This window comes from Xyrauchen texanus, chromosome 14 (assembly GCF_025860055.1).
Source record: "Xyrauchen texanus isolate HMW12.3.18 chromosome 14, RBS_HiC_50CHRs, whole genome shotgun sequence".
In the NCBI taxonomy this organism is placed as follows: Eukaryota; Metazoa; Chordata; class Actinopteri; order Cypriniformes; family Catostomidae; genus Xyrauchen; species Xyrauchen texanus.
The window spans coordinates 13,626,694-13,639,019 of NC_068289.1; the positions used below are offsets into that span (position 1 = coordinate 13,626,694).

Below are 12,326 nucleotides of genomic sequence, written 5' to 3' on the forward strand. Positions count from 1 at the left end.
AATGCTGTGTTTATGTAAATGTGGATGGATAAGGATTCTGGGTTCTGGGATAGATTAGTGGATTAAGGATTGCAAAAGGGTCTGGGTTATTTGAAATGATTTTGAGCCCTTGTCTGACTGCTTACATAAATTACAAGTTCATAATGAATCTTGTTTCCTAGGTAACCGAGGGCACCCTGGTTTACCTGGTCGTGCTGGAATGCCTGGCCGCAGTGTCAATGTCGGTTACCTGCTGGTGAAACACAGTCAGTCTGACCAGATCCCCATGTGCCCTGTGGGTATGCACAAGTTATGGGATGGTTACAGTCTTCTGTACTTTGAGGGACAGGAGAAGGCCCATAACCAAGACCTGGGTAAGTAGAGTGGAAAAGTTAACAAAATAAAAGTGCCAAAAATTCACATTACAAAGTTTCTGCCGCTGGTCTTAAAGAGATAGTACCGTTTTAGCACTTGTTTTGCATATCAATGTAAATAGTTGTAAATAGTACAAATTAGGCATGTAAACAACAAAAATGTAACAAAATATAAATGCAATACAAGTGATTTCTAGACATTTTTTGATGGAAATCATGGACTGTATATTTTTAAAAAGCTCAAATATGACCAAAATTAAGAAACATTTATGATAACAAATCACATCTTCATCTAAAGACTATGATTAATTCAAACATTTATTAATGAAAGGAGAGCCTCATTCCAGTAACATCTACTCAGCTAATACCAGATATAGTATGTGTAGAGTAACTCCATCCTTCACTGCTCAATGAGTCTAATTTATATATGATCTCATTGTTCAGTCTTTCACATGTTTTTTTAGATCCTTCTATCATTTTCTGACACAGATATTGACACATTTTTAAAGTTTCTATTTACCTGTTGCGTTAACCACAAGCAAACTCGACACATTAATGTGATAGTGAAAGCTGATTGGCTTGAAAGAATTACCTCTCATAATGATTGGTTATAATGCAAAAGGAGGCCAATTTCATTTAGTCTTTTTCAGATACATTTTTGACAAGTAGATGATGTTGTCATTTGAAAATCCATTTTGATTGGCCAATTTACTTATGAGAGGAGGCTTTATACCGCAGCCTCCTCTGGCATTCATAACGATTCATACAGTGATTAAAACTCACCTGGTCGCAAGTGAAGCAATGGGTCGAATTGTATTATCATGGCTCTAACCCCCCAAAGTAAATAAATGTGCTGGAACTGGAGACACTAAAAATGTAATGGCTATTTTTGAGTGGAATCTCAATACATTAAAACCTTAACCAGTAATCATGAATGACTTGGAAACACTGACATTAAAACTGCACTGTGCTTTGCTAAATCATTGCACCACCATCATATGTACAACTTTAGATTAAGAAACTGGATGTTGATATTCATAGCACGTTGGTAGGTCTTAAAATTGAATGTATATTGTTTAGCTGCATTTGTGATCTAGAGCTTTAAGTGATATGAGTTTGGAAGTCTACTTTTGGCTTAGATATTTTAACTTAACCACAGTTTCTAATGGAAAGCATCAACAAACAAACAAAACAGTGCTTTAGGACGAAACAATCAACACTATTAAAATAAAATCAAGTTCTCAAAGCTTTCAAAGGCCTCACAGGTGTCTGTTTTGTTATCCAGGTCTAGCTGGGTCATGTCTCCCTCGATTTAATACCATGCCATTCCTGTACTGCAATCCCAGTGACTTATGCTACTATGCTAGTCGAAACGACAAATCCTATTGGCTGTCAACCACCGCACCAATTCCTATGATGCCTGTGGAAGAGTCTGAGATAAAGCCGTACATCAGCCGCTGTTCTGTGTGTGAAGCTCCATCTGTGGCCATTGCAATACACAGTCAAGATATAACCATCCCACAATGTCCTGCCGGGTGGAGAAGTTTGTGGATTGGCTATTCCTTTCTCATGGTGAGACTTTAGTTCTCCTCTGTCCATTCTAAAATATTATAGTTCTGTCTTTTTAGTCAAGTCCAGTCAAATAAATGCACTCATTAAGCACAATTCAAATGAAACAGACAGTTGACCAATGTTCTGTACAATAATACAAATATGGACTATGACATAATATAAGACAAAAATAATCTTGTGGTACTTGCTAAAGCAACCATGACTATAATATTACTCATTACTATAATGTTGTTCATAGTAAAGGTTCAGAAATAAATAAATAAACAGATGATAAAATGGGTAAATAAATAATCCCATAGACCCCCAGCCATAACTAGGTGTTTGTGTGTTCTAACATTACTCTAGTTGTTACTGTTTAAAATCGTAATTTTTCTGATACTCACACAGCACACAGCGGCTGGAGATGAGGGTGGCGGTCAGTCTCTGGTATCTCCAGGCTCTTGTCTAGAAGATTTCCGCACCACTCCCTTCATCGAGTGTAACGGGGCCAAGGGTACATGTCACTACTTCGCCAACAAGCACAGTTTTTGGTTGACATCTATCGATCAGTCCTTCCAGAATTCCCCTGCCTCTGAGACACTCAAAGCCGGTCAGCTCCTGTCACGCATTAGCCGCTGCCAAGTGTGTATGAAGAACCTGTGATCTATACGCTTATGAATTTAGACACCTGGGGCACCACTAAATCTGCAGCATCACAATTACCAACACCAGCAGAATACATGCTATGGCAAATGTTTCATTCCAAAATTTCAAATGGACATCACCATTGCAGTATCAGGCTTTTGAAATAACTTGATCATATTTAATGCATCACACTTGACTTTCTCTATGTATGCAAAAACACGAAGCCATTGATGCTGCCACAGAAAGCCCTAAGATTCGCTCTGCCCTATACTCTCACCACTAATGTATGCCTTATGAAGATAAAATGTAAATGAGAAGCCAGAGATGCATGAAAAGCATAGATATTATATTTCTCTGTACCATTTACAGAACTTTTTCTATGTATGAAATGGTGCTTAATGTCTAACTTATTACCTAAGTGATATCAGATTTGATACTGTGTTATTAATTTGACCAAGAACATACAGCTGATCCAAAGAATCCTATGCTTCTGCACTACTCCAGCCTTCTCTTTATTATGTGGTAGTACTTTATATGATTGGCCTCATATAGAACAGTTGGTTTGGAATGGAGAACCGGTTCTTGTTCAGAAAAAAATTATATTTTGTTCCATTAAAAGTGTAGTTCACCCAAAAATGAAAATTCTGTCATCACTCCCAGATGTGTATGCATTTTTTTCTTCATACAAGGTCCATACGATGCAAGTGTATGGCAACCAGAACTTTGAAGCTCCAAAAATTACATAAAGGCAGCATAAAAGTAATCCATATGACTCCAGTGGTTTATTATATGTCTTCTGTAGTGAGCTAATCACTTTAGGTGACAAAAAGACCACTATTTCAGTCCTTTTTACTATAAATCTCCACTTACATTTTCAAATTACAGAATGTGAAAATGATATTTAAAGTAAAAAAAAAGGACTTCAATATTGGTCTGTTTCTCACCCACACCTATCACATTACTTCTAAAGACACGCATTAAACCACTGAAGTTTTATGGATTACTTGTATGCTGCCTTTATGTGCCTTTTGGTCATTCAAAGGTCTGGTCACCATTCACTTACACTGTATGGCCCTACAGAGCTGAGATATTCTTCTAAAAGCTTTATGTTCATCAGAAGAAAGAAAGTCATTCACATCTGGGATGGCATATGGTTGAGTAAATGATGAGAGAATTTTCATTTTCATCTCTTTAATGTTCCGAAACATTCTTATAAAACATACAGAGCTGTTGTCCACTGTGATGATCAGTGCATATCTTATTTTCAATGTTCTTAATAAAAGTAAAAAGTTTTTGATAGCATATATGCTGCTTCACAGACATGATGACACGTGACCAATAAATCCCCTAGTATGGGATTGAGACAGAAAACAAAGACAGCAAAGAAATGTAAAGAGAACCATTAAGAAACCAGAACTGTTAAATGGAATCAGAATATGAATCGAGAATCGTAATCCTCATTTGAAATCTATAGAAATAAAAAAACACAGTGCTTAACCACCAAATTCACAACTATCCTGTGAATTGTTTTCATTGTATGGGGGCTTTCAATAAAGTGCTATCTGTTGAGGTTAACCTTTATATAAATATAATATAAATTCATCACATACTAACATCTACTGCCTGTATATTATTTTTTGCTTTGTGTTTGTTTTGTTTTTTTTGAGAATTGTTTGTCTAACATAACCTCTTGTTATGTAGTGCCTTCACCCCTGTTACACTATTTCTAATTAGCACATGGTGTCACATGATATGGTATGATATTTTATTTCATAGAAGATCAAAAACACTGAGACTTGAACCTCTTTATTAGAGTTTTGTCCAATCAAAAGGATAATTTTTGTTTATTTGATCTGTACCCTAACTTGGTTACATCAATTGCACTGATTTTCTCTGAGGTTTACAGGACACATCAGGCCAAGGCAAAGTCAATCTCTACTGATAGATTTGAAGTCTACGAGTTCAATCTTTATCCCACTTATATGTAAATACACAAACAGGCTCCCACTCTTTCATCAACAAGTCTGTAAACATCGACTGAACCAAATATGGGTCAACTAGAAGTGATCATGTTATTTTGGACTTTGAACAGCTTTGTCAATTTTCAGTGCACACTGCATAAGTATATTGTCCTCAAAGCCATAAACCACTAGCATGTTTTTGATACCAAAACTACAATCTATGAAAACGTGTATTTTAATTTTTTACCAAATGTACTTTAAAATGTAATTATAAGTGGAATATTTGAAGACATTGATTTTGAATAATAGTGTGTTATTGAATAACAGAAAAATACATGCCCTTGTTACATTGGTGTCATTTCTTGTGTTAATTGGGAACAATATCTCATAATACCTTTTAGAGTATAAACTTACACATTTATAAAGCATTAGGTTACACATGTAACAAAATACCCTGGGTAAGTCATATTCAGAACATCACGCAAATAATTATTGTAAAATGAATCTTTGGCCTGTTTAAAAGAGGGGAAAAAAAGGAGGAGAAGAAGAAGAAAAAAAAACTGGATGGATGCAGACAGGCACATTACTTGTATATCCAAGATCTTCCCCAACAACAATTTGGGGAAACGGTACACTGGCAAGGTCCTATAGCCTCATTTCATAAAATTCATACTACCAACCACACAGACTAATGCATTTATTCCAAACTTTAGGAATCCATTTTTCTCAAATTAGACTAAAGTGTGGCAGTGTTGGAAAAATATGACATATATAATTTTCAAATATATAAAATGTATTTTGGATATAATTTTAACATAAAAAAAAAGATACCATGTGTATTGAAAAGATACTAAGTTGATTTTTGTTTTAATACTGCTTTGAAAAATTCTGAAAATAGCAGTAGTTAAAGGAATAGTTCACCTAAAAATAAAATTCATGCCACTACAAACTGGTATGACTCTTCCTTCCATGGTGTTTTCATCATAATGGTGAGGTTTGATGTTATTCCAAGTGTCATATTTGATTTTGGTGCTGTACAACGTAAATTTCGCTCGGTTCATTACACAAAGTAATTGTATGGCTTAATAAGACTTGGAAAAAAGTGCCCAAGTCATATCAACTACTGTGTCTTTATGCTATTTTATTGTCCTTAATGGAGTTGACAGCCCTGCGTCACCAATCACTTACATTATTTGGAAAAAGACATGTGGATTTTTGATTTAAAAATAAAAACTTTTTTTGTTCCACAGACGAAAGTCGTTCTTGTTTGAAGTGACATTAGGCACTTCAGTAAATCATGAAAGAATTAAAACATTTTAGGTGAACTATTACTGTAAAATGAACTAGCTGTAATTGTGGCAATACGATTTTTATTTTTGGCATTGATTCACAAAACAACAATACCATAATCCTCACATCTCCTATGCACAGCATCCAGCTTTAGTACTTTTCACCTCCATAGGTGTCTCCAGGTCCACTGTGGAGCTCTCTCCCTCACTCCTTTTCTTCAGGATGGAGGGCAGAACCAGATCAAAGAGGGTTTCAAACAAACCATCCACATTGTAGCCTGTTTTAGCACTTGTTTCAAAACACACACTTTCGGCAGGTAGACATGCATTCTCCTCCAGGCCTTTGTAGCGTAACACGCGCCCATACAGGGCCATGGCATCCTCTCTGCTAACCTGTTTGTGCAGTAGTAGACTTGGAGGAATTGGACATGTGATGACAGGCTGGGGTGCATTTCCTTGCTCACCCTCTGTGTCAGGGCCTTGAGCGAGAGAGTCAGTCAGGTCTGCTTTGTTACCCACTATGGCAAAAATGCAGTCAGCATTGGCAGTATCGGTCAAGGACAGGAAGCGGTTCTCTAGCTCAGCCAGACTCTGCCAGTTTGTAACATCATAGGTAAAGATGACTGCAGCCGCACCACGGCAGTACATAGAGCCGAGGCCATGGAACTGCTCCCGACCTGCACAAACAGACAAATCTGTGACCAAATGCTAATTCAAAAAGGTACAAAGTACAGCAGAATTAAACATTTAGAAAAAAAATAAAAATCTTATTTGTTCTAAGCCAAGAAACCCCTTCCCCATGGTAAAAATCGCTGTAATGTAGAATGTATGGTTAAATTGGTTTTACTATGGATTTGAACACGGCTTATCCAATCAGAATTAAGAGTTGAACTACTAACTTCTATCTAACAAAAAGAACAGACAAAGTTTGACAAAATATGCAGAGCTATCTGAAATACAAGAGTCCATTGTTTTAGAAATATGTAGTAGTCTTCAACTCACAACTATACAGGAGCTATATTGTTTGTGTCTGAAGCCGTGCGCCAATGTGAGAGAGAGCTTTGTTCCTTATTTTGAATCTAATGCATCAAATAGGTTTACAATGATAATGAAACTAGTGTAGGACCATGTTATAGAATATGACTCATTTACATTTTCAATACTTGCACACATCACCAAAACACATAAATGACTTGATTATGGAGACATAGGATAAAACTATTTTACTGTCATTAGTTATTAAAAGAAATATATCCAAATAAAGCTTAGTTATTTTTTTTTTAGTTATACTTTAAATAGATGTAGTTTAAATAAATCTATACAGTGGAATAAGCTGGTTTTCTGCATTAATTGGTCATAAAATGTGATCTCATATTCATCAACACACAAACAATTATAATCCTTCATGTCTTTATTGAACACATTCCTTTAAACATTCTGTGGGAAAAGTAAGTGAATCCTTGGATTTAATATCTGATCGATCCTGTTTGTGTTTCCGTTAGCTGCGGAATAGAGCTGCAGGTTCAGAAGGAATTTTTGACCATTCTTCCTTACGGAACCGCTTCAGTTCAGTCATATTTTTGGGATATCTGGTGTAAATGGCTCTCTTAAAAGGTCATACCACAGCATCTCTATAACATTAAGTTCTGGGCTCTGACTGAACCACTCTAAAAGGTGGATTATCTTTTTTTGAAGCAATTCTGTAGTGGATTTACTTCAATGTTTAGGGTCACCCAACTTCTAATGGCCTTCAGCTGGTACACAGCCACCTTGACATTGTTCGGTAGTATATCTTGATAAACTTCAGAATACATTTTTCCCTCAATGATGGCAAGCGGTCTGGGCCCCGAAGTAGCCCCAAATCATGATGCTCACTCCTCTGTACTTCACCGTTGGGATGATGTTTTCATATTGGTATATGGTGCCCTTTTTATGCCATTCATAGTGCTGCATGTTCTTCCCAAACAATTCACCTTTTCAAAATTCACAAAACCTTTTCCCAGTAGCTTTGTAGTGTCAAGGTGGTCTTGGCAAACGTCAGGTGCGCAGAAATGTTTTTGTTGGAAAGTAGCGGCTTCCTTTGTGGTGTCCTGCCATGGACAACATGCCTGTTTAATGTCTACATATAGTAGACTCATGAACAGATGTTACCAGTTTCAATGATTCCTTAAAGTCTTTAGCTGTCACTCTAGGGTTCTTTTTTACCTCATTGAGCATTGTACGTTATGCACTTTGAGTCATCTTGGCTGGACAGCCACTTCTAGGGAGAGTAGCCACAGATTTAGTACAAAATCTCCAGCCAAGATGACTCAAAGGGCACACCGCAGAATGCTCAATGAGGTAAAAAAGAAGGCAATTTGTCTAACTCTGAAACCATTTCCAGCTTTATGCAAAGCAACTATTCTTGATCGTAGGTCATCGGAGATCACTTTTTTGCAAGGCATAGTTCACGTCAGCAGATGCTTCTTGTGAATAGCAAACTCAAAATGTTTTAGAGCATTTTATAAGTCAAAGTAGCTCTAACGCACACCTCCAAATACATTTCATTATTGGATGGCAGATTTGCCAACTCCTGACTTTAATCAGCTTTTGTATACATAATTAGACTATGGGGTACACATATTTTTTTCAACCTACACAGTACATTTTTAGATTATGTATTCAATATGTAAAAGAAAAATACAAGAATTTGCGTGTTTTTAGTTAAAACTGATCGTGTTTGTTCATTATTGTGACTTAGCTCAAACCAGATTTTAAGACAAATGTATACATAAATACAAGTAATTCACATACTTGCCACTCTATATCTACTTCGATATTTAATCAAAGATGATCCCTAGAATGTTCTTGACACAAATGTACCATTTACCTTTTTTCATAACAAAATGATATCAATATAACTCACTAACCTTAAAAGCACCTGTGCTCTCAGACCATAACTCATTACGATCTTTAAAAGATTAATTAGTACTACTGTGAAAATATTATTATTATTTTTTTTAAATATAACTATTTTTTTATAAGTTTTAAAAGCTGTACCCCTAGCTTGTCAACACAGATGAGCCAAAACATTATGACCATCTGCCTAATATACAGTTGGTCCTCTGAGTGCCGCCAAAACAAGCACCGACCCGCCATGGCATGGACTCTACAAGACCCCTGAAGTTGTTCTATGGTATCTGGCACCAAGACATTAGCAGCAGATCCCTTAAGTCTTGCTAGTTGCGAGGTGGAGCCACCATGGATCCAACTTGTTGGCCCAGCACATCTATGAGAATTTGGATGCCACAGTAACACCTTGAAATCTTCAACATGTTCCTCGATCCATTGCTGAACAATGTGTGCAGTGTGTGAGGGCACATTATCCTGCTGAAAGAGGCCACTGCCAGCAGGGTATTCCATTGCCATGAACGGGTGTACCTGGTCTGCAACAATATTTAGGCAGGTGGCATGTGTAAAATTGACAACCACATGAATGGCCGGACCCTAGTTTTCCCAGCAGAACATGCCCATGCCCAGAGCATCACACTCCATCCACCAGCTTGTCATCTTCCAGCAGTGCATCCTGATGCCATCACTTCCCCAGTTAAACGTTGCACACATACACTGCCATCCACGTGATGCAAAAGAAAACAGGACTCATCGGACCAGGCGACCATCTTCCACTGATCCAGGGTCCAGTTCTGATGCCCGCGTGCCCATTGTAGGCCCTTTCGATGGTGGATAGTGGTCATCATGGGCCCTCTGGGCTACACAACCCCATACACAGCAGGGTGCGATGCACTGTGTTTTGTGACACATTCCTCCCGTAACCATCCTTAACATTTTCACTTATGCCACAGTAGACCTTCTGTTGGGTCAGACCAGATAGGATAGCCTTCATTGGCCTTGTGCATCGACGAACCTTGGGCTCCCAACACCCTGTCACCAGTTTGTAGTTTGTTCCTCTTCGGACCACTGTCGGTAGGTACTCACCACTGCTGACCGGGAGCAACCCACAAGCCTTGCCATTTCAGAGATGCACTGACCCAGTTGTCTGGCCATAACAATTTGGCCCTTGTCAAAGTCGCTCAGGTCTTTACTCCTGCTTTCAATATGTTGACTATGAGAACTGAGTGTTCGCTTACCAACTAATCTACCCATACCTTGACACGTGGCCTTGTTAGGAGATGATCAACTTGATTTGCTTCGCCTGTGAGTGGTCATAATGTTTTGGCTCATCGGTGTATAAGAAAACGTGTAAAATTCAGGTAATATCCAAGTCAGTCTTCATCCGCAATGTCTTCTTACAACATTTTAACAGATATGGGTTCAACAGACCACCTGGTCTCTGATGAGTTTTATAGTTTCATATAATTTTGTTTAGATTTTGTCACAACCATATGTCAACAGCATCAGATAAATGTAAAGAAATAGTAAAGGTAGTAACAACAAAATAGTGTGATATGCAAATCTGATTTTTATGTAAAGTCTATCAGCGGTCAACAACAACATCAGATTTTCTGTCTGACAGTGGTGACAATTCAATAGATGGGAGCTGAAAATTATTTTAAAAGCATCCCATATTCCCATTTCATTAATTAATAAGTGAATGCTAGATTTGTCAGTATTTAAAATAAATATTTGACATGATGGTGCAGATTGTTTTTGTACCTGATGGTACATAGACATCAAGGTGAGAAAATCAAAGACTGAAACTGCATCAATAAGCAATATCTCTAAACATGTTTATCAGATCAATAAAAAAAATAACTAATTGATACACAAACATTTATTTTCTACTTCTGAAACCTGCTTTGTCCCAGTACTCAAATTGTGCCCCCCCCCCCAAAAAAACACTTTCAAAACAGACACATGACACATTCATACATATAAAAAAAGATTGGCCAACTTTACATCCTTCCCACCCCCATGAAATGAACCATTACTCTCTGGCTAGCTCACAAGCATGTGACTTTTTGCCTGATAAGAGACCACAAAAAGCACTACACAGGGTCATCTGTCATCTGAAGAGAATAAAATTCCACAGGAAGTGACTAAGAAAAAAAAAATCCTTTCTACATAATGAGAGGTTCCTATAATATATATATATAAGCCACAACATTAAAACCACCTGCCTAATATTGTGTAGGTCCCCCTCATGCCATCAAAACACTGCCAACCCGCATCTCAGAATAGCATTCTGAGATGCCATTCTTCTCACCACAACTGTACAGAACTGTATTCTCACAATTGTCATTTCAAACCAGTCTGGCCATTCTCTGTTGACCTCTCTCATCAACAAGTCATTTCCATACGCAAAACTGCCCCTCACTGGATGTTTTTTGTTTCTGGCACAATTATGCATAAATTCTAGAGACTGTTGTGCATGAAAGTCCCAGGAGATCAGTAGTTACAGAAATACTCAAACCAGTGTTGTTACTCCATATGGAGAACAAAAGTCCTGTGTAATCATTGCCCTTAATAGGTAAAATATTCAAACATTCACCAAAAGTCTAGCACAGTATTTATATTCAGAAGGTGAAACATGCAGCTGATATAAAGCTTACATTCTTATATAGGTATCAGTAAAAATACATAAACATAAAACCACTTTTCCCTGTATAAAATCATTCAAAGTGGGTCAAGTATAGTTAACTTCACCCATGACAGGGCAAGTACTTAAATATATCATCTGAGTAAGGAACAGAAAGTGCTGCCATTACAAAAACAAACAAATAAATAAAATAAAGTAATTACTATGCATGAGGAAATCAGTACCGACCCTTAAATCAGGATATAAGAAGCACCAGCAAATAAAGTAGAAACTGAAAGAAACAGATAAAAATGAATAATGTTTCACAAATACTGTATGTTTCACATTTCTTTCATCTGTGATTCTTTACTTAGAAGGTCAGCTGACTTTCATTTCAACAACATACATTATGCAACAGCATTTTTATCTTTGGAATTTCAGATAGATAGTTTAACACAAGTTTCCCAAACTAACATGATTAATGCCTTTAAAATTAATTCAAAATCTTCAGGTTGAACTGAAACTTTGATGTTTTCCCAAAAAGTTTCCAAAGGTGCAAAATGTGTTTGTAGCCCAAAATACTCTAGTACTTTTTTGTATCTAAAGCTAATGTCTTTTTGAAATGACAACGTTCATTTTTGACTCAAAGTGCTACCTGCAGTGTCCCATATGGATATGTTGTAGGGTCCCCACTGTTTCAGGAAGAACGCCCCTCCGACTGTGCTGATGGTGTCTTTAAATTTCCTCTCCGTGTATCTGTGCAGGAGAGACGTCTTTCCCACGTTCATGTCCCCCAGAATGACGACTTTTACGTCGGGTTTCTTGGTCCTTGAGGCTTGAGGCATGGCTCCAAACACATGCCACTCATGCGAGCTCAACTCTTAGATTTGAAAGCACCAAATATACAAGCCAGCGGAAGGGCTGTTGGCCACAGTGTTTTAAAGTGCATCTTATAACCTCGAGTTTGACATCCTTAGAATGAACTATGGCGAAACCAAGCTAATTTGTGTGG

General features: G+C 37.4%; 2 protein-coding genes across 2 annotated transcripts in view; one reads left to right on the forward strand and one right to left on the reverse strand.

Moving 5' to 3' along the window:
• Positions 1-4,874, forward strand: part of col4a2 (collagen, type IV, alpha 2) — a 152,480-nt gene extending 147,606 nt beyond the window's left edge. The window contains exons 46-48 of the mRNA XM_052142379.1: positions 162-353; positions 1,639-1,925; positions 2,313-4,874. Of these exons, the coding sequence (XP_051998339.1) occupies positions 162-353; positions 1,639-1,925; positions 2,313-2,567 (734 nt within the window). The 3' untranslated portion in view covers positions 2,568-4,874. The remainder of the gene's footprint in view (positions 1-161; positions 354-1,638; positions 1,926-2,312) is intronic.
• Positions 4,201-12,175, reverse strand: rab20 (RAB20, member RAS oncogene family). The gene is made up of 2 exons (XM_052142404.1): positions 11,970-12,175; positions 4,201-6,476 (listed from the first exon to the last, which is right to left on the reverse strand). Exons 1-2 carry the CDS (start codon positions 12,157-12,159, stop codon positions 5,932-5,934), a joined length of 735 nt encoding a protein of 244 aa, XP_051998364.1. The 5' UTR covers positions 12,160-12,175; the 3' UTR covers positions 4,201-5,931.
• Between the last annotated feature and the right edge of the window lie 151 nt (positions 12,176-12,326).

Bases quoted from the DNA above. Each gene is read 5' to 3' on its own strand.
- rab20 (XM_052142404.1), bottom strand. From the start codon at position 12,159: ATGCCTCAAGCCTCAAGGACCAAGAAACCCGACGTAAAAGTCGTCATT. The intron at 6,477-11,969 runs GTAGCACTTTGA...CTGTTTGTGCAG, and splicing joins ATCCATATGGGACACTGCAG to GTCGGGAGCAGTTCCATGGC.